This window comes from Procambarus clarkii, chromosome 59 (assembly GCF_040958095.1).
Source record: "Procambarus clarkii isolate CNS0578487 chromosome 59, FALCON_Pclarkii_2.0, whole genome shotgun sequence".
Classification (NCBI taxonomy): Eukaryota; Metazoa; Arthropoda; class Malacostraca; order Decapoda; family Cambaridae; genus Procambarus; species Procambarus clarkii.
This window is the reverse complement of record NC_091208.1, coordinates 15,822,677-15,844,952: the sequence shown is the minus strand read 5'-3', so window position 1 is coordinate 15,844,952 and position 22,276 is coordinate 15,822,677. Positions and strand designations below refer to the sequence as shown.

At 46.8% G+C, this 22,276-nt stretch overlaps 1 protein-coding gene across 2 annotated transcripts in view; it reads left to right on the top strand.

The window, feature by feature from the left end:
* Window positions 1-19,959, top strand: part of LOC123768088 (zinc finger protein 271) — a 71,637-nt gene extending 51,678 nt beyond the window's left edge. The window contains exons 2-3 of one of the 2 annotated variants that reach the window (XM_045758381.2): window positions 15,004-15,113; window positions 17,413-19,959. In XM_045758381.2, coding sequence (XP_045614337.2) covers window positions 18,425-19,363 — 939 coding nt within the window. In that variant the 5' untranslated portion in view covers window positions 15,004-15,113; window positions 17,413-18,424 and the 3' untranslated portion in view covers window positions 19,364-19,959. The remainder of the gene's footprint in view (window positions 1-15,003; window positions 15,114-17,412) is intronic. The other variant, XM_045758380.2, reaches the window with a different exon arrangement.
* Window positions 19,960-22,276: the final 2,317 nt, after the last annotated feature.

The window sequence follows — 22,276 nt, the reverse complement described above, 5'->3', positions numbered from 1 at the left end:
GTGCCCCTTCCGCGGGGGGCAGCAGAGGCATTCGAGTCTTGTCTCCCGGCCGAAGCTTCTTGGTCTGGCCAGTGGGCCCCCCTTCCTCCAGCTATTCCGGCTGCTCCGTCCTTGTCTTGTGGGGTCGGGGCTTGGGGAGAGGACTCGGCCTCGGTTCCTGTGGTGAAGGACCTCGAGGCTGGGGAGGGGCTGACTTGGGGGCCTTGGGCCCCGCTGGACCCCGCCTGGGTTTTTCTTCCCTCTGAGCAGGGCTTATTGTTACAAGGAGTGGGGTTTTCTTTTCCCCCCTCTAAGTACGAGTTGGATTTGGTGTCGGCCCCTCCCCGGGTTCGGTTCCGTGTTCCCCCGGGTACGTCGGTTCCGTCCTTCCAGAGGTTTTCGGCTTATCGCATCCAACCTGGTGTGGTGCGAGCAGCCTTTGCAGCTTGCCTCCTGCGTGACCCGGATTATGCCCCGGAAATGGATCCGTCCGAATTCAGGTTTGGGACTTCGTTCCCTTTCTGGCTCCGTTACGAGGTTCCGGAGTCGTCCTGGCTAGCAGACTGCCCCTTGTTTGTTCTGGATTCCTGGCATTCCTTCTGTCGTTCCCGCACGCTGGAGTGGCGGGAAGCTTCCACGGTGCTTCAGGTTTTCCTGGGGGGCGAGCTTGAGTACCTGAATGAGTGCTTGTTTGCCCCTGCCCTTCCCCGCGATGTGGGCGTTATTCAGCTCCATGTGCAGGTTCCCACCCTTTCGGTGGCGCTCGTTGCGGAGGACTTGCGCACCCGGGGCCTTTAGGCTTCGGCCTTGCGATTCTTTTTCCTCCTGGAGCTGTCTTCGGATTGGCTCGTGGAGGATGTGAGGATGCTTGGGTCTGTCCCGGGGTCCGGCACCTTGTCCTCGGCTGCGTGTTCGTCGGCTGCCTTGTTGAAGCTGTTCACGCCGATTTTGCGGGATGCGGTTTCCCTGTTTTATGCTTCCCGTCTCGCGTGTTGGCAGATGGTGCTGGGTTCCTCCGTGGAATCTGCTTGGGCTCTGGCTCTTAGGTGTTCTTCACCTTTTTGTCCTCTTCTGTTTGAGGAGTCGGCCGTGGTGCAGTTTATTCAGGCTGCGTCGGCGGCTTGTCGTCCGATGTCGGACTTGTTGGTTTTCTGGGGATCCCGGGGTGGGTCTTCCTGGAAAGGTCGTGCCAGGGCTCAGGGTTCCTCTCGTCGTGGTAGGCCTCTGGTGTCAGGTTCGGGTTTGGCTCCTCCTGTGGACCCTCCCTCGTCTGGTCGGCGTGGTGTTTGCTCTGTGCAGGGTTCTGGGTCTCGTAAGGGTCGCCGGCCCTTTCGTGGTTTGCCCCATTGACGGGGCGATGGGGGGGGGGTGGCTTGCACTGTTCGCCCGCGCCTGGTCCCACAATTCGTGGGCCTTTCGGGTCGTGTCTCGCGGCCTGCGGTGGCGTTGGGTGGCCCCTCCCCCCTTGGGGGGGGGTCGGGGCTGGCAGAGCAGGTTTTTTTCCCCTGCGCTCTGTCGAGTCGTCTTGGAGTGGGTACGCTTGGGCGTCGTTGTTTCGACGACGTCCCTCAGATGGGTTTCCCGTCTGTTTCCGGTTCTGAAACGGGACTGCGCAGACCTGCGGTTCGTTCTGTCTTGTCCCGTCTGAACCCCTGGGTTCATTGCCCCTCCTTTTGGATGACTACGCTGTCTCAGGTTCGGCTCCTCTTGGAGCCGGGTGCATGGATGGTGTCTCTGGACCTCCGGGACGCTTATTGGCATGTCCCGATTCATCCATGGTTCAGGGACTGGCTCGGTTTTGTTGTGGGGCGTCTGAGTTACCGCTTTCGTTGTCTCCCGTTCGGGTTGAACCTGGCACCTCGCGTGTTCATGCGCCTTACACGGGTTGTGGTGGCTCGTTTGCGTCTCCTAGGTGTTCGGGTGTTGGCCTACCTCGACAACTGGCTGGTTTGGGCTCCCAGCAGGTTGCTTGCTAGCCAGGGATTTGGTTCTTTCCCAGCTCGCCGGGTTCGGGTTCTTGGTGAACTGGAGGAAGTCTCATCTGGTTCCCTCTCAGGTTCGGACTTGGCTGGGTCTCGTTTGGGACTCTCGAACCGCCTCCTTGTCTCTCCCTCCGGAGTTTCTCCTTCGTCTGTTTCTGGAGGCCGCCTTCGTCTGTTTCTGGAGGGCCCTTGGGTCACCCGGCGGTTGCTCGAGGGGCTGTGCGGGAGCCTGAACTTCGCGATAGTGGTCTACCTGCTGGGTCAGGTTTGGCTTCGACGGCTGTTCTGGTTCCTTCGGGGTTCCCCTTTCCGCCTCTCTCGCGATTGCAGAGTTCGACCCCCGGGGGCCTTGCGTCGGTTGCTGCGTCACCGGCTTCCTCTTCGGGTTTTTCGGGGCTCAGTGCCTTGGCGCCTACCCGAGCCCTTGCTCGATGTGTACACGGATGCGTCATCTCTCGGCTGGGGTTTTGTGACCAGTGCTCACCAGGCCGGCCAGGGGCGTTGGGATCCGTCCTTCCGTCGAGCTCACAGCACGGTGCAGGAGTTCGCGGCAGTGTGGTTTGCTCTGGGGAGGATTCGGGTGGCCCGCGGATCGACGATTCGGCTCCATTCGGACTGCTCTCCGGTGGTTCATTGCCTGAACCGCGGGGGTTCGATGCGGTCCTTGTCTGTTTGGGGTTGGTCGCTTCGGGTGACTCATCTGCCGAGTTCTCGGGGTTTGACTCTCCTGGCGGTTCACGTACGGGGCGTGTCCAACGTCTTGGCCGACACCCTGTCTCGCTTCGTTCCTCTCTCCATGGAGTGGACGGTCGATGACGAGTCCTTCCGTTGGCTTTGCCAGACGTTCGGGCGCCCCGAGGTGGACCCCTTCGCGTCGGGGTGGTTGCGGCGTCTTCCCGTTTATGCGGCGCCCTTCCCCGATCGCGAGGCCGTTCGGGGTCGATGCCTTTCGGCTAGACTGGTCGAGGTGGGGGTTCCTGTACCTCTTTCCCCCAGTTCGGCTGTTGCTCCAGGTCCTGACTCGCTTAGAGAATTACCAGGGGAGAGTTGTCCTTCTGGCCCCTTGGTGGCCGGCCCAGCCTTGGTTTCAGGCGCTGGTTGCTCGGTGTCCGAACGCGAGGGTTTTCCCGCGGCTCCGCCTCTTTCAGCAGATCAGGCCGGTACGTCACGTGGCTGGTTCGATCTTCTCCTCGAGTCTTCGCGTATGGGTTTTTTGACTCGAGTCTATCATCTCTATGGTGATCAGGTGGCCTCCTTGTTGGTGTCCCACCTGAGGGCTTCTTCTCGGTGGCAGTATGAAGTTTCCTGGCGGTCCTTCTGTTTCTTTTTGCATCTTCGTCGTGTTAGTTCCTTGTCTGTTCGGGTGGTCTTGTCCTTCCTCTCGTGGTTGTTTCAGGACCATCATCTTATGCCTAACACTGTCGCCTCGTATCGTGCGGCGCTGGCAGAGCCGCTTCAGCTTGCTTTCGGTATCGATGTTACGTCTGCGCCGTTTCGCAAGCTGTCTCGTGCATTGTTTCACCTCCGGCCTGCTCATGCGTCGCCTGAGCCGTCCTGGTCTTTGGACACAGTGCTCGCTTTCCTTTCGTCTCCTCGTTTCGTTGTGGCTCCTTCGGTCCAGGATTGTTTTTCCAAGGCACTTTTCTTGTTGGTTTTGGCCTCTGGGGGTCGGGTAGGGGAGCTTGGTGATTGTTTTGTTCGCTTGGCAGTCGTCTCCTTCTTTTCTGGCGAAGAATGAGACTGCTGCGTTCCGAAGGGGTCCATGGGTGGTTGATGCTTGGTTGGTCAGGCCGGGGGTGCATCGTGTTTTGTGTCCGGTTGCGGCGCTTCGCCGTTATTTGCGCGCCACGGCTTCTGTGTCCGGGGACGCGCTGTGGGTTGATCCGGTTTCCCTTCTTCCCTGTTCGCGGGTTCGGGTCTCCCAGGTCGTCCGCAGGGTTATTAAGTCCAGCCAGCCTGCGGTCTATCCCCGTGCCCATGACGTTCGTAAGTTCGCGGCTCTTGCTGCCATCTTTGGGAATATTTCTTGGTCTGATATTCGGGCGCAGGGATTTTGGCGGTCGAACAGGGTCCTGGCTGCTCATTACCTTGTGAATGCCCCTGGGCCCCGTTGGGCCTGTGTTGCTTTGGGTCGGCGGTTGCGGCCAGTTGTCTCGGCTTCGAGTTGAGGAGTGAGCGACGACCGACTCCTTTGTAAGTCCCTCTTTTTCCGTCTGTGGGTAGTTAGCTCCGGGGAGCCGATGAGGCTCCCCCCTCCCGGGGAGGGGGGGAGCTGCGCAGACAGCGGCGCGGCGGTATGTGACGTCACACTAGTTTGCTTGTTTTCGATTGTGGAGTTCTATCCACTAGTTCGGCTTTTGGTAGCAATTTTAACCAGAATAGGGGTTTGTTTTGAGGCGCTTACCTTTCTGGGTGCCTGTTCCGGTCGATGGCAGACATAGAATGCTTCCAACCACACAGAGGCTTCTATAAGCCATTGCTTCCCTTGCCTCTCTGAGGGGGGCCCAGTTCTGGTCGTGGTCCCCGGTAGGCCTAAGAACTCCATACACATGACTGATGCCAAAGTCTGACATTAGCATATCAGCCTGGGATAGCTCCGGGGAGCCTCCGGGACTCGCCCTGAAAATGGTGTTTCATTACATTCAACGCTGGTTTTATTAGGCTTTCGATCAGGCTGCTCAATATGTGAGGTGCTCTCGGACAGGCTACCCAATTGTATCACGGGGCCGTGTCTTACTGATGTTATCAGTAGTGATACGTTTTGTTGTCATAGAGAGCTAGTGAGAATTTGGTGGTGATGGTCCTTACAATGTTGTCTAGGGAGTATAAGGAGTAAGGGAAACAGCCTAGTACACAAGTCACAAATTTATACGTACAAGTCACACAGGAATACATTCAACAAGGCGTTTTCCTCACAACATAAGATCACTATGTATTATAAACTCAAGTGGCTCTGACCACCCCACAGGTCACTGTCCCATACCTGGTGTCGAGCACCCAGCCACAAACCGCTATCATCCAACGACACATATTTATGCCTCTAGGAAACCTGGACTCTTATAAAACCTCTCCAACTTCTGTAATATTACTCTACCCAATCTTGCAACCCTGGATATAGACAAGGATAGGCTTATCTGACTGAACGGCCGGAGAAAACCCCTCAAATAGCAGGAACGGTCGTCAGCGATACACCTCCCCCTCCAGTCAACATGGCGTCCACCTCTCTTGCATCATCGCCCCTTAACCCTTAACATGCTCGGGGTCTAATATCCTGCCATCCCCACAGGCGCATGTCATTTTGAAAAAAAAAATATATTTTTTCTTTCTAACCTGTTAATTTGTGTTCACTGATCACGGGAAAAATAATAAAAAAATCGTAAGTGGCATATATTGCCCGCTATAGGGCGGGGAAGTCTGGCAAATTATAGGCGCTGACTCAGCGTGCGTCCCAGGCGTCTGTTGCTCGCAAGCTGTCAGGCCAGAGTTGCCACAAAGAGATAATTACCGAATTATTTCAATGTCTCTGATTGATTTTTCATACTTTTTTTGCTGTAATATTATTCAATAGTGTGTAGTTTGATATATTTATATAAAAAAATGAGTGAATCGTTGGTGTACTCAAAAATATGGTGTGCATATTGTTGATTCAATTATGTTCATCAATCAGTGAACAAATACTTTGTCGGTTATTACACTATAAGCACAGGTTATATATAAGTATTTGCACGTTTTGTTCACTATAACGAACCACTAAGTAGCTATTATGAGTCAAAAAGTAATGAGGAGTGACCGCCGTGTACCAGCCAGCCACTCCCGCCCTCCCTCCAGTCATCTGACTCACCCACATTCTCCTCCCACAATAATGTTTTTGCTATAATTCACTATATACAGACGTTATATATAAGTATCTACATGTTTTGTTCACCATAACTGTACATCTAAGCTTGTATGGTGAGTAAAGGCACAGAGATGTGGCTACTCACACAGTCAGCTGATCGGCGGCCGCCCTTAAGGTCAGACGCACTAATATTTCTCCTCCAACAATACTGTGTGGTGTTATTACGCTATATATCTTATATACAGACGTTATATATAAGTATCTACATGTTTTGTTCACCATAACTGTACATCTAAGCTTGTATGGTGAGTAAAGGCACAGAGATGTGGCTACTCACACAGTCAGCTGATCGGCGGCCGCCCTCAAGGCCAGACGCACTAATATTTCTCCTCCAACAACACTGTGTGGTGTTATTACGCTATATACACACATTATATATAAATATCTACCTGTTTTATTCATCATACTTGTACAAATAAACTGGTATGGTGCCCAAAGACCATCGTGGTAACCAGTAAACAACACCGTCGTCTGCACGGTGGTGTCGTGCAGACAACGCCACCTCTCTCACCAAAATGGCGGCTCTAAACCTTCTCTTGCTGTTTATACCCTCTATACGCACGTTATATATAATTATCTACATTTGTGTTCACCATAACGAACCACTAAGCTGGTATGGTGAGTGCAGTCAATAAAAGGTGGCCACACACAGTCAAAAGACATCGCCACCACCCTCCCTCCCACAGCATTACACCTCCTTCCATGGCGCACAGCGCTAAATATCACCACAATCCTGCTATTATCAGAACCCTGGTCAGTTTTATCACAGTCAGGGGTCTTCTGTAATAATATCATCGCTACATAATAGCATGAACAAGTATATTATGGCATTTTTAGGCAATGCTGTGGTCACAAGCTGAACAGCAGTGCTGTGAGCTCATGCTGCATGCATCAGGCTTGGTAGCTGACTCAGTACTGAGGCCCCTAATACCCGGGAGTTTGGCCCACGATTTTTAAAAAAAATGGCGTCTGTTTACAAGAGCCCTGATGAAGGTGTGGTGAACCCCGTGTATCCGCGGGCCATTTAAATCTTGCGTAGTACTCCAAAGCATCATACGATACGATGCGCAATTTACTGCAAGTCGGTCAAAGCATCATATGATGCGATGCGCAATTGAAGGGTTAATACTCTATTCTTTACGTATGCTATCAAACACATTAATGATTTTATTTACTATATTCCCCATGCATACTTTTTTATAGAGTACATTTTTCCCTTACATAGTTAAGCTATTCCAGTTCACATTATTTCTGATGATCTCCAGCTGAGAAAGCACTACTATACTGGGCGGAGTAATAATGGTGACTCGCGGCCTCTCTGATCTCAGCTGGGGATTTATACTAATATACACTCTCCCTGTGTCCACCAACATTTTACAACCGAAACCAACCTCCACAGGAGGTAAGGTTCGTAACACTCCCCTTGCCTCTCTGAGGGGGCCAGGTTCTGGCCGTGGTCCCCGGTAGGCCCTAGAACTCCATACACATGACTGATGCCAAAGTCTGACATTAGCATATCAGCCTGGTAAAGCTACGGAGAGCCTCCGGGTCTCACCCAGAAAATGGCGTTTCATTACATTCAACGCTGTTTTTTTTTTCTTGTGCACAGCGGTGATGTCGGCTATTATTAGTGGCACACCCAGGGGTTAAGGCAGATGTCTGGGAATCACCAGAACGCTGGTTTGAGTCACTCCATTGCTTCAAAATTATTTACATTTCTGGGGGGAGCCCCGTCGGCTCCCCTGAGCTTTACCAGGCTGATATGCTAATGTCAGACTTTGGCATCAGTCATGTGTATGGAGTTCTAGGGCCTACCGGGGACCACGGCCAGAACCTGGCCCCCTCAGAGAGGCAAGGGGAGCAATGGCCTATAGAAACCCCCATGTGGTTGGAAGCATTCTATGTCTGCCATCGACCGGGTCAAGCATCCAGAAAGGTAAGCATTCCAAAAAAACTCCTATTCTGGTGAAAATTGCTACCTAAAGCCGAACTAGTGGATAGAACTCCTCAACAGAAAACAAGCAAACTAGTATGACATCATACGTCACCGCGCCGCTGTCTGCGCAGCTCCCCCCCCTCCCCGGGGGGGAAAGGGGAGCCCCATACCTCCCATGCCGGCTATCCACCCATCAGTTCTTCGGCTGATGCTATAGGCACCAGTTATGTGCTCCGGCTCCAGTGGTTGTTTCAGCACTGTACCTAGAGTGTGGTGTCTGTTTTCTAGGTGGTGCATGAACCGGGGGTGATTCTCCAGTACTCGGGCTGCATGCGCCTAGGGTTCCCTTCCCTAGGTGCCCTGTAAGTACTGCCCTTGGGGCTTGGGGCCACCTTTCACAAGTTCCTTGGGTCCTGCTCCTGCTAGGCCGTTTACTGCTTGGTTTTCTGCCGCTCTTTGTGCGCCCCGGGGCTGCCCCATTTTGGTTCGTTTAGAGACTTGGGGGTATTGGTTGCTTTGGTTCCATCCACGCCCCCTTGTCTTTCCCCTGGATCACCCTTCCTGCCTGCATCCGGTTCCTTACCGTCTGTAGGTTCGGAGCGGGGTTTTGATGGTGTTGAGACTCGGGCAGTCACGGGGAATTCCCCTTCCGGGATAGTGACGGGGGCATTTGAGCCTGTTCCTCCAGCCGTGTTGTAAGAGTCTGCCAGTGGGCTCCCTTCCTTTAGTGTTTTCACGGCTGCCCCGGTTTTCTGGTACGGCCGGGGCTTTGGGGGAAACGGCTCGGCCCCGGGGCGTGTCGTGTAGGTTCCCGGGGCTGGGGAAGGGCTGACTTGCGGGGCCTTGGCCCCGTTGGACCCCGTGGGGGTTTTTATCCCCCTCTAGGCGGGGCTTGTGGTTACGCGGAGTGGGGTCTTTCCTCCCCACTCGCCGTACGTGCTATTGGGCGTCGGCCCCTCCCCGGGCTCGGTTCCTTGGCCTTTGAGTCGGTTGGTTCTGTCCTGTGGGTGGATGTTTCCTCCCGCCCTTTTTTGGGACGGTGTCTTCGTCATGTTTCCCCGTTCTTGGGGCTCTATGTGACTTCTGGTCTCGGGTGTGCCTGCGCCTTTGTGTGCCTTCGGGACTAGTGTTGGCTTCTGTGTTCTCGAGGGTTCGGGAAGGTTTTCCGCTACTTCCCGCATTATTGGAACGTCTGTCGGCATGTCGTCCTTGTCGCCGTTTTTGGCCTACTTGTGGCCCGGTTGGGCTACTTGTAGCCCAGTTGGGCTACTTGTTGCTTTGTTGGGCTGCTTGTGGCCCGGTTGGGTTCCTTTTTGGGCTCTGTCTTTGCTTTGTTGGCCGGTTTTCTTGTTCCTGCTTCCTCTTTTGGCTACTTTTCTAGTGCAGTAGTCCTGGTTGGCGCCTTCCCGCGGAGAGGGTTGTGCGTTTCGGCCAGCATGTCATGCGCATGCGCCGTAGTTTGTTTTGGTCTGGACGGTGTTTCAGTGCTGGTGTTTTGCGCCCCATTTTGCTAGTGCTTCGCCTCTCGCTCTTCTCCTTGGCTGCGGTTTGTGCCCCTTCGCTCTGGGGGTGTCCTGGTTCCCAGTTGTGGGGAGGACGCCGCAGTTTTCCCTGTGTCATGGGTGTGGGCCGCTTCCTTCGCCTTTACCTGCTCTTCTGCGGGCCCGGCCGGGTCCAGCTCTGGCGTCTTCACCTGGCTGTGCTCCCAGGTTCTTCTGGGCACGGTTGAGTCGTGTCACGTTCGTGCCACCGTTCGCCAGGTGAGTTTCTGCGGTCTGGCGTCTTTTGGCCGGGTGCTGGATGCGGTGTTCTTTATATACCTGTCTTTATTTAGGTATATTTTTGTACGACTGAGACCGTTCGCACACCAGTGACTGTCCCTTTTTCAACCCTTCCTGTCCCCCTGATGTGCATGTCCAACCCATGCTAGTGTCATTCTGGGGACCCACCCTTTTTCATGTTGTGTGGTATTGGGGTTGTGGGGTTGGTTCTGTACTCACCTGGTAAGGCTCCTGGCTGTGCTTGCAATGTTTGAGCTCTGGCTCTTGGGTCCCGCCTATCTGGTAGAACGTGCGGGATAGTACCAGTGGAGTGCAGTGGTGCTATTGGCACAATTGGGGAACACTGTATAGCCATCAGAGGTCTGCGGTTGTTACATGACCTACTTGCGAGCATAAGCCTTATTGCTGGTAAGTCCGTGGACTTCCGGGGCACACTTGCTTGTTTTTGAATAGATGTTCTGGCCCATCCTGGTTGTGGGGGTATGTGGGCCTGCGGGCCGCTCCAAGCAGCTGCCTGGTGGGCCACCCTCTGGCTGGTCTAGCCTGGCCTCGGGCCGGGCTTGGGGTGTAAATGAGCTCCCAGTACCCCATCCAGCAGGTATTGAGTGGGGTTTCTCCACCGTCGGTTGCCTGGTGTGCAGGTTTCTGGGCCTGCTGGGTTTTGTCGTGTCTATGTTGGCCCTGTCTGGGGTCTGCCTGCTCTGTTCTCTGCCTTTGCAGAAGGGAGTTGCTCTTTACATGTTGCATGTTGTGGTGGTGCCTGTTGCTGCTACTGCACGTGTGCATTGGTACCGTGTTTCTCGGTGGCGTGTCCTTGTTCCAGTGTCCGGTTGTGGTGTGGCACTTTGCTGCTGTTTTGTGCCTGGGGTTTGCGTATGAGGGTTTGCTTGTTGTTTTTCGTGGTCTTCGGGTACCTGTTTTGGCCCTCTTATGTGCGTGGGGGTTTTTCTGTCCCTGCCTGATTGTCCACCCCTGGTTGTTTTCTTGGGGTTTTTGTGCTTCTGCTCTTTCTTCCTGCCTCCTCTGCAGCAGGGGTGTTCTGCGTGTGTTCCTGGGCTTCTTGGGCATTTTTCAGCCTGTGTCCTGTGGTGTGCTTCTTTGTCTCGGTCTATTACAGTTGTTCGTACCCCTTGGTTCGGGTACTGTTCTGGCGGCAACCCTTTCGCCTTCTTTGGTTTCCTAGCTTGCCCTGCCGGTTGTTTTTTTGGGGTCTTGCGATGTCTTGCGTCGGACCCGTCGTTTCTGAACTCCTGGCGGGCTTGCTTGCTTTGGGGGAGTTTTTTCTGTTCGGCAGACGTTCCATCTCCTTGTGCCGCCTGGGTTTCGGTGGTCGCGCCCGAGATCTTCCCACGGCTCCGCCTTTTCCTGGGCTCAGAGGGGCCTTGTCGGGGCTGCTTATGTTCTGCCTCGCGGTCTCGCCTCCGGTTGGTGGTCGGGTGGCTTCGTGGTAGGTGTCCCACCTGCGTGCTTCTCTTGGCAGCAGTATGGGGTATTTTGGCGGTCCTTCCTTTTCCTGTCCCTTCTTAGGTGGTTACTCTTGTTAGCTTGGTTTACTCTCGGCTTGGTTTTCTGGTGGGGGTTGGGGGCCTTCGTCTTGCCACATACTGTCGCCTCTTTTCGTGCGGTGCTGGCGGAGCCGCTTCGGCTTGCTTTCGGTCTTGGTGTTGCTTCTGCACCGTTAGTAAGCTGTCTCGTGCGTCGTTTCACCTCCGGCCTGTTCGTGCGCCGCTTGCACCATCCTGGTCTTTGGTCAGCGTGCTCTGTCTTCTCCTCGGTTGGTAGTGCCCTTTCGGTTCCGGTGTGTTTTTTCATCGGCTCTTTTTCTTTTTGGCAATTGCCTCTGTGGGCTCGGGTCGCTGAGTTTTCTTGCTCCTTCGGTTTTAGCGTTTTGGTTGTTCGGTGGCAGCAGTCTTCATCTTTTCTGGCGTGGGGTGGGGCTGCTGCGTTTTGGAGGGGTCCAGGGTTTGTTGGTGCTTCGTTGGTCGGGCCGGGGGTGTGTCGTGTTTTGTGTTCAGTGGCAGCCCTCCGCTGTTGTTTTCGTGCCACGGCTTCTGGGTCCAGGGAGCGTTTTGCGTTGATCCGGTTCTGTTCTTCCCAGTTCGCGGGTGATGGTGTCCCGGGTTGTCAGTTGTGTTCTTGCGGCTAAGCTACCTGTGTTCTTCCCTCATGCCCGTGGTGTTCGTGGCTACGCTGCTCTCGCTGCCGTCTGGGCGACGTGTCCTTGCGGTCTTTCGGGCTTGGAATTTTGGTGTTTGTTCGGGGGCCTTGCTGCTCGTTGTTCTCGTGTTGTTCCTGGGACTTTTCGGGGCTGTGGCGCCTTGGGTTGGCATTTGCTGCTGATTGTCTCGATTCCATGGGGGAGACATGAGAGAGCCGACGGGGCTCCCCCCAGAAAACCAGCGTTGAATGTAATGAAATGCCATTTTCTGGGCGAGACCCGGAGGCTCCCCGGCAACCCTCCCTCCCTCCGGTCGGCGTTTTTTTCGCGTGTTTTTGACATCCAGCCTCAGAACTGATGGGTGAATAGCCGGCGTGGGAGGTCTGGCGCTCCCCCTTCCCCCTCCTGGGGAGGGGGGAGCTGCGCAGACAGCGGCGTGGTGACGTATGACGTCATACTAGTTTGCTTGTTTTCTGTTGAGGAGTTCTATCCACTAGTTCGGCTTTAGATAGCAATTTTCACCAGAATAAGGGTTTGTTTTGGAATGCTTACCTTTCTGGATGCTTGACCCGGTCGATGGCAGACATAGAATGCTTCCAACCACACGGGGGGTTTCTATAGGCCATTGCTTCCCTTACCTCTCTGAGGGGGCCAGGTTCTGGCCGTGGTACCCGGTAGGCCCTAGAACTCCATACACATGACTGATGCCAAAGTCTGACATTAGCATATCAGCCTGGTAAAGCTCAGGGGGAGCCTCCGGGTCTCACCCAGAAAATGGCGTTTCATTACATTCAACGCTGGTTTTTTGATGTACAGTGGAACCTCGGTTGACAAATGGCCCTCTTTATAAATTTTTTGGTATATGAAGTCAATTTCCTTGGAAAATGCGACTCGGTATTCGAGGTTTGCCTCAGATTTAGAATTTTGTTGATACATGTATGGGGTCGACAAGCGTGTGGTGCTGCTGGACGCGGGGCGAGGCACGGGGCAAGTTTACCAGTGTATCCCACTTAATGACAACCGAGCTTGAATTCCTTATGAAGAATTCTATTATTTTTCTGCTTTTATGGTTTCTGAAAATAAAACTTCTTATTACATATCATGCAATGGGTCCAAAGAAAGTCAGTGGTATAGTTCAACCTAAGAAAATAGTTGTGAGCAGAGCCAGTGGAGGTGGTCCCTTCCTCATTAAGAAAATGTGTGCAGTATGGGAAGAACTGTAAAGTTTTGCTGAAAAGTCTCACCCGGATAAAGCTGTAGCGGGCCGTTGAGTTAACGTTTTTAATGACAATGTGATGTCTTGCTTTAGACAAGTGTTAAAACTTAGGGAAAAATCAGTGTCTAATGACATATTCTTAGTAAGACAGACAAGCAGTGAGCCACAACCAGGTCCTAGTTGTATGCCTGCAAAAGTAGGAAAGAGAGAGTACCCCAGAAATGTCATCACTGCCTGATGTTATAATGGAAGAGGACTCCCCTTCCAAACACCTCTCTTCCTCCCCCTCTCCTCCTTCCCCACCGTCTTCTATACGCCAGCAAGAGTTCTCAATAAAGGTAAGGCATAGTAAAAATTTTGAGTAGTATTCTGTATAAAATGTGTTTTTAAGTGAATTTTTTGGGTGTGTGGAATGGATTAATTCAATTTACATTATTTCTTAAGGGAAAATTCGTTTTGGTTTGCAAATTTTTGGAGTACGAACTGTCTTTTGTAACAGATTAAATTCATAAACAAAGATGCTACTGTACATACTAATACAACAAGCATTTAATCCTTTACCTGTTAAACTTGCCTGCAGGCCCACGTCTGGGGTGCGCTACACACCTCCGGGTTTTGTATTTCTCATGTTCCATTCAAAACTCCCGCGGCTACATGGGGTTCACATCAGCTTCCTCAGAGCTCTTGTAAACAGACACCATCGTTAAAAAAAATCGTGGTCCACATTCCCAGGTGTGAGAGCCTTAGTAGTGAGTGAGCAACCAAGGCCGGCGCATGCAGCATGAGCGCACAGCACTGCTGTTCAGCGTGCGACCACAGCATCGCCTAATAATATCAAAATATATATATATATATAACTTGTATTATTTAGCCATAGTAGTATTATTAGAAGAACCTGAGTGTGATAATGACTGGGTACAATGTTCAAATATCAGTGATTCAATGCTGTTCACTATGTTCACAGCACTAGCCACAGCACCACAGCATTATTTCGTCCATCTAGGAATCTTCAAACGACTTCTTAGGTTCCTAATCTTCAAACGACTTCTTAGGTTCCTTTTCAAAATAAACTTGTGGTCAATTATTCATTTACAGGAATTAGTGACCAGGATTGTGATAATAGCAGGAGTGGTTATAATTAGCATTGTGTGTAGTATTGTGGAAGGAGAAATTTTGGTGAGGAAGGGAGAGAATTGAGATAGCCTCACTGTGTGTGGCAGCCACTCTTGTTTTGCTCACCATACTAGCTTAGTGGTTCGCTATGGGGAACACATATGTACATGGGTATATACAGTGTGTGTGTATATAGTGTAATAACAACAACCGGAGTATGTTGAGAGGAGCTATTTTGGTAAGGGATGTGACATCATAATCATAGCGCCGTCTGCTGTGTGATTTCTCATGCAGTGTATGATGGCCACTGTACTGTTTGGACACAATACCGACTTACTTGCATAGTTCTGGTAAATAAAACATGTAGATAGGTATATATAACATGTGTAAATAGTGTAATAAAAACAATAACAGTATGGTGGGAGGAGCAATGTTGGCGAGTAAGATGTTGGAGTGAGGGAGGGCTGGCTGGGTGTGACTGCTCACACTCGCGGTGTTCTGAATGTGTTGATGGTGAATGTATATAGTGTGTGCATATGTTGTAAATTTACATAAATGAACATGAAACATTGGTGTGAATAACTGTATGATGGGAGGAGCAATGTTTGCGAATACAATGTTGGAGGAGTGAGGGAGGGCTGGCTGGGTGTGGCAGCTTACACTCGCTGTGTTCTGAATGTGTTGATGGTGAATGTATATAGTGTGTGACAGTGCATAGTGTGTAAATAGATTGTATATATACATAAATTAGCATGATACATGGTAAATATGTGCAACATATGTGTACACAAGTGTCATGCACGTAACAGTGTCTTCCGACAGTACGGATGTTTTACTGCCATAATATAATGTACGTGTTCATTATACATAGGAGTAGCACGTAAAAACAAATACAATGTATATGGAACTGTGCACAAAAAATGAACAAATATATTCGCAGCAACTCGCGCGCCCCGCCCCGGGCGCCCTTCTGGCTCCAGGAGCGTAGGTCACAGGCAAACGGGGAATGATGACATCAAGCGCCAACTTACGGACCCCATAGCAGCCAAAGTAAGTACAATTTAGAATTTTTTTTTACATACCCATACTGAAGGAAAAGTTTTTGACACTAAAAAAAAAAAAAAATTCCTGATAATTTATTTCCTGCGCATAGAGGGGTGTCATATTTGGAAGCCGGGCAGTTAAGGGGTTAATTAATTAAATATGTTCACTAGTATAATATAAATGAATTGCCATAGGAAGCTCATTTCAATACAGTATTTGTTCTTAAAGATCATTCATAAAAACTGATGTGATATCTTGTATATCGAAATTGAAATAGGTTTATTAAGGTATAATACACACAAAGTGAATCGTATGTAAGTTTCTCCAGAAGAAAACTGTCTTCAGTTCTCAATGTTTCCAAAGACTTTAACAGAAAATATGTTTATTCAGTGGTACCTTCATTTACGATCATAATCTGTTCCCAAAGACATGTCATCAACTAAAAATTCTGCAACCAAAATTAATTTTCCTATAAGAAATAATGTAAATTTAATTAATCCGTTTCACACCCCCATAATTATTAACTTAAAAATACATTTTATTCCGAATAACTCATTTTGTACTAGCTACAATACAGTACTGTCTGTATATCTTACCTTGAATGAGGACTCTTGCTGGCATATGGAAGATGGTGAGAAAGGGGTGGGGGGAGGAGAGGTGTTAGTGTTTGGAAGGGGAGTCCCCTTCCATTATAACAGCAGTGATGACATTTCTCGGGTACTCTCTTTCCTACATTCTGCAGCCATACCACTAGGACCTGGTTTTGGCTCACTGCTTGTTTGTCTTACTGAGAATCTGTCTATAGACACTTATTTTTCCCTATGTTTTAACACTTGTCTGTAGTGAGACATCACATTCTCACTATGAATAATCTCTTGTTTTTCCTTTATTGTCATTCTCAACTATTTTCTTAGGTTGAACTTTACCACTGACTTTCTTGGGACCCATGGCATGATATATATAATAAGAACTTTTATGTTAACACTATCCGTCACCAGGCAGGCGCGCGCTCAACTTAGGGGTCATGCACCCGACGTGCGGGCAAGCGCGCGGTGACACCTAAATGTGTATACTCGTTTCAGCTTTCTCACCTTAATTCTCGTACTACGTCGCTCGTTTTGGTATCATTGTGTTCGCAATTAAATTCCCTACAGGTGTGTATAAATATAATGTCAAAAAGCCTGGTGTGACTCCCAACAGCAAAGCCTAAAGTCGGCAAAAGTTACCCGTGAGTGCTCAAAATCAGTAAAATGTGCATACTCGTTCCATTTTTCTCACCTTAATTCTCGTGCTATGTGGCTTGTTTTTGTATCATTGTGTTCGCAATTAAATTCCCTACAGATGTGTATGAATATAATGTACAAAAGTTTGGAGTGCCTCCCCACAGAAAAGCCTAAAGTTACCCGTGAACGAGCACTAATTTGTACACTGCAACCTAATGTGTATACTCGTTCAGTTTGATAACATCAATTTTCGTATTAGGTCTTTCATTATGGTATCAAATTGTTCGCAATAAAAAGGCGCATGTTTTAAAACTAGTCCCATAATAATAGAGCAATAACTGGAATTTTAACAAATATTTTAATTCTGGAAGCTCATCATCACATCTTTCCAGTGTTCTGACATAAATTTTTGTGTTACATCTTTCATTTTGGTATCAAATTGTCCGCGATGTAAAGGCGCGCGTTTTAAAACTAGTCCCAACATAATAGCATAATAAATAGAATTTTAACAAATATTTTAAAATTTTGACCAAAAGCCTATTTATAATCATATAAGTGTTCAGACATCAAGTTTCATGTTACATCTTTCATTTTGGTATCAAATTATGCGCATTCTAAAGGCGCTATCCCGAGGTCGATTGGATAAAAAATGAATTTTATACAAATATTTTTTGTAGTGGACGCAAGTCCGGTCCAAAGTTAGGACTCAGGAGAAAAATAATGGACGCGAGTCCGGTCCAAAGTTACCGATAGTGTTAAAAAAAGCAAAAAAGCAGGCAAACAATGACATTCTTCACAAAGAATTCAAGTACGGCTGCGGTCATCACTATGCAGGATAGACTTGTAAGCAAACCGAAAGTGCCTTGCCCCGCGCCCCCATCACCATGCGCTTGTTCGACACATACGTGTATGAACAGACTTCGTCTTCCAAGTAAACCATCGTACACCAATTCAGATTTTACAACGAATTTGACGTCATCAAAGTTCCACTGTACATATTTTATTTTATAAGGAAACTTTAGTCAAATAAGCAACTCTATTTATGGCATATTTCTATTCACAATATTTTCCACATTCCACAGCATCTTGGAGGACAAATACCACTGCACTCCAGCAAATAAGCTAAAACAGTGTCTTGACCCAACATAGACTAGGATTAAAGTAATTCTAGCAGATTGTTATGGATAAAATGTTAATAATTTACTAATAAATATACTGATTCTATTCAGTTAAGTTCACTACTTAAATCCCGTACACTTTTCACACTTGTTACTGTAATGGAATAAAATAGATAATGGACTGAATACTTTCAAAGTTTAAAGACTGTGCTGTATTGACATTAAATTTATATGAATCTCTGTATATGTTTAGTGCTTAAAAGAAATTCATAAGTAGAAAAGCTTGTATAAAAGTGAATCCATATCCACTTGTGGATCTGGATCACTTGTGTTCCACTTGAATTCATTGTGGCTGTAAGTGTCACCACTTGTCACCCACACAAGTATCACCACTTGTGGCAGTAAGTTGTTCAATGTGGCAGTAAGACAATACAAAATGTATTCAAGTAGCATGTAAGAGTATGGTGTAGTGGTCAGTAAACTATCTTTACATGTGAGAGCCTCCTAGTTCAAATCCTGGAAAGGGGCAGGACAATCTGTTCAACGTTCCTCCACTCCATTTGCCCGTTTGCTCCATTTGTGCAATCATCGTGGATATAAATAATTAGGCAAGTTGTGTTCCGAGGGAAAACCAGTATGGTTAGGCTTTGAAATGAACTATAGTAAAAAGGGAATGTGTGAAAAAGGTTTTTGTTGGAAAAAACTATTAGTATTAAGTGTATCTTTCCAGAAGATCTCATCTTATAAGACATTCAGGTGTTTAGTTTCTAAAACAAAAAATGAAACAAACAAACAAAATTTTGTCAAAGAAGGTACTGTGCTTAATGAAGGAGAGAAGTCATATTAGTCAACTAAACACCAAATCCATCCACTAGACATAGAGGCAAAAATATTTCAGTTCATCCTTAATGCTCATCAAGTAAAATCAGTGTTTAATGTGTTAAAAAAACAGTAAAGCTAATCAAAATATAGTACAATGAGAGTTCATTCAGGAGAAAAGCCATATCAATGTTCTGTGTGTCTGAATTACTTTTCACATAAATCTGCTCTAAAAGAACATAAAAAAGGCCACAGGAGACAGAAGTATCGGTGTTTAGTATGTCTAAAAGGTTTTCCACGAAATTCACAACTAATAAAACACACAAGAGTTCATACAAGAGAGAAACCGTTTCAATGTTCAGAGTGTCTAAAAGACTTCTCACAAAAATCAACTCTTGTAAGGCATAAGAAAGCTCATTCAGGAGAGAAACCATATCAGTGCCCAGTATGTCAAAGAAAATTTACAGATAAATCAGCTCTAGTAAAACATACAAAAATTCATACTGGAGAGAAACCCTATCAATGCTTAGAATGTCCTAAAAAGTTTTCTGAGAAAGCATCTCTAATAAAACATATTAGAATTCATACAGGTGAGAAACCATATCAATGCTTAGAGTGCTCAAAAGGTTTTTCAGTGCAGTCATCTCTAGTAAAACACATGAGAATTCATTCTGGTGAAAGGCCATATCGGTGTTCAGAATGTCTAAAAGGCTTTCCACATAAAACAGCTTTAGTACAGCATATGAGAATTCATACAGGAGAGAAACCATATAAGTGTTCAGAGTGTCAAAAAGAATTTTCAAGAAATGCACATCTAATTCAGCATATGAGAATCCATACAGGAGAGAAACCTTTTCGCTGTTCGGAGTGTCTAAAATATTTTTCACAAAAGCCAGATCTAGTCAAACACATAAGAGTTCACACAGGGGAGAAGCCATATTCATGCTCTGTGTGTCCAAAAGGTTTTACACAAAAATCATGTCTAGCAAGGCATTTATTGGTACATACAGGGGAGAAACCATATTCATGCTCAGTATGCCTAAAAGCCTTTACACAAAAATCAGATCTAGTAAAACATGAGCGAATTCATACATGAATTAAATATCACTGAGCTCAGTATGTCTAAAGAACTTTCTGGCTGACCCTTATTAGCTCCCCTTCGCATTTGTTCTGGTACCACAGAGATGCACAAAAGTACTAGGCTTCTGGACTTGCTCAGGCCTACTGAGCACCAGGACCTGGGTAGGATGTACTCATAGAGAAGAGGGGAGTATGGGTATCTAAGAACAACCCCACAACTGAGTAAACCAGCCCATAAAGTGCAGGTGAAGCAAAACAAACTATGTATTTTGATGAAGGAGAGAAAAGATAGAAATAAGAGAAGCTGTAGTTTTCCCAGTGTTAACATACCAAGTTCTAGTATCCCAGTATAAGAATAAAGGAAATGACAAAAGGCCTATTGGCCCATACGAAGCAGCTCCTATTTATTTTGACCCAAACTCACATGGATGTCTAACCTGAGCTTGAAGCAATCCATTTATCCCATGTTTATTATGTTAACTGGTAATTTGTTCATAATCAACAACACTGTTTCAAAACAAGTATTTACTTGGGTCTTTACTGAATTTAAATGTCTCCAGATTGTATCTATTGTTTCAAGTTCTGTTTTGTGTTAATATATTTAAAATCTTGTTTATATCATCTTTTGACCTTTTATATGCTGTACTTCAGTCGTATCACCCTTTACTCTTTGTCTTTCTAAAGAATGTAAATTAAGCTTCTTTAATTTCTCTTCATAAGGGAGGTTTCTAATTAATGTGATTAACTCTGTGATCCTTTTTTTTGTGCATTTAAGTGAATTTATGACTGTTCTATAGTAAGGAGACTAAAACTGAACTGCATAATTTATATGAGGCCTGACAGTGGCAAGATAATGCTAAAGAATAATATTAAATGTCTTAAATTAACTCTTCCGGAAATAAGTCCCGGTATCCTACTTGCCTTGAATTTGTGGCCTATGATCCCTAGTAATCATGACTGCTAGATCTTACATTCACACTTCACACATTCAAACTTTGCAATTTCAACATTTTTCATCTTCTATCTAGTAATTGTTATTATTACTTATGCTCAGACCGCCAAAATTTTTCATCGTTAAACTATATCTACCAATCTTTTGTCCGTTTTGAAAGCCATCTAGATAAGCTTATGGTGATTTTGTGTGTGTATTTGAATTTATTTCCTGCTTTATTTTTGTATCATCAGCAAATTTACAAATATTGCTATTCAGCTCTGTGTCTAAATTCTTTATATTTATGGTAAAGAACATAGGTTCCTGGACAGCTCTGTATCACTATATATACAACCCAGCAAACAATTTAAGGTTGCCACAACATATCTGGAAAGTATTTGAAAGGATTGGAAACGTTTGTTTTATCGTATCAGATACGAATTTGTGTGTGGACTTAAATAGGTTTCCAAAACTTATAACCAAAACCTACGTATCTAACACTAATTTGAGATGTTGTGGCAACTTTACAATCCTAACAGGAATCATTCATAATCCATTCATATACCAATATGAATCTCTTATGAAAGGTTTGAGCCTATAATCTGAAAGCTTTTCACATCTTTGTGTTTAAAGTTAAATTTCTTGAAATTAAATTATATTATTTTATATTATTATTTTTATTATATTTTATTTTATATTATATTATTATTTTCAATTTAAATATTAAAACCAATTTAAGGGTAAAAAAATCAAATAATTTATATTTCTTTTATTATTTACTAACAAATCAGCAAAAATACAAAAACATATGCCCTATATAAATATATATATATATATATATATATATATATATATATATATATATATATATATATATATATATATATATATATATATATATATATATATATAAGGCACAACTCTCCTAAACACGAGAGTGAAGTATACAACTTTAGAACACTTTCCCACCAGGAGACTCGAACCCTAGCCAGCACAGAAGCCTTCCAGCAACTGGCATAACAGGTACGCCTTAACCCTCTCCACCACCTGCTCAGACCCTTAAAAGAGATGGTAATTTCGGAGTATTTAAATACACCAAAGATCACCACCTCCCAAGAGCACTAGAGCAAGTGAGGGGTCATTTAGACGTTAATTTCATCAAGTCCCTGTTAATATGGGAAGACACAGTGTCTATGCTTAAGGCACAACTCTCCTAAACACGAGAGTGAAGTATACAACTTTAGAACACTTTCCCACCAGGAGACTCGAACCCTAGCCAGCACAGAAGCCTTCCAGCAACTGGCATAACAGGTACGCCTTAACCCTCTCCACCACCTGCTCAGACCCTTAAAAGAGATGGTAATTTCGGAGTATTTAAATACACCAAAGATCACCACCTCCCAAGAGCACTAGAGCAAGTGAGGGGTCATTTAGACGTTAATTTCATCAAGTCCCTGTTAATATGGGAAGACACAGTGTCTATGCTTAAGGCACAACTCTCCTAAACACGAGAGTGAAGTATACAACTTTAGAACACTTTCCCACCAGGAGACTCGAACCCTAGCCAGCACAGAATCCTTCCAGCAACTGGCATAACAGGTACGCCTTAACCCTCTCCACCACCTGCTCAGACCCTTAAAAGAGATGGTAATTTCGGAGTATTTAAATACACCAAAGATCACCACCTCCCAAGAGCACTAGAGCAAGTGAGGGGTCATTTAGACGTTAATTTCATCAAGTCCCTGTTAATATGGGAAGACACAGTGTCTATGCTTAAGGCACAACTCTCCTAAACACGAGAGTGAAGTATACAACTTTAGAACACTTTCCCACCAGGAGACTCGAACCCTAGCCAGCACAGAAGCCTTCCAGCAACTGGCATAACAGGTACGCCTTAACCCTCTCCACCACCTGCTCAGACCCTTAAAAGAGATGGTAATTTCGGAGTATTTAAATACACCAAAGATCACCACCTCCCAAGAGCACTAGAGCAAGTGA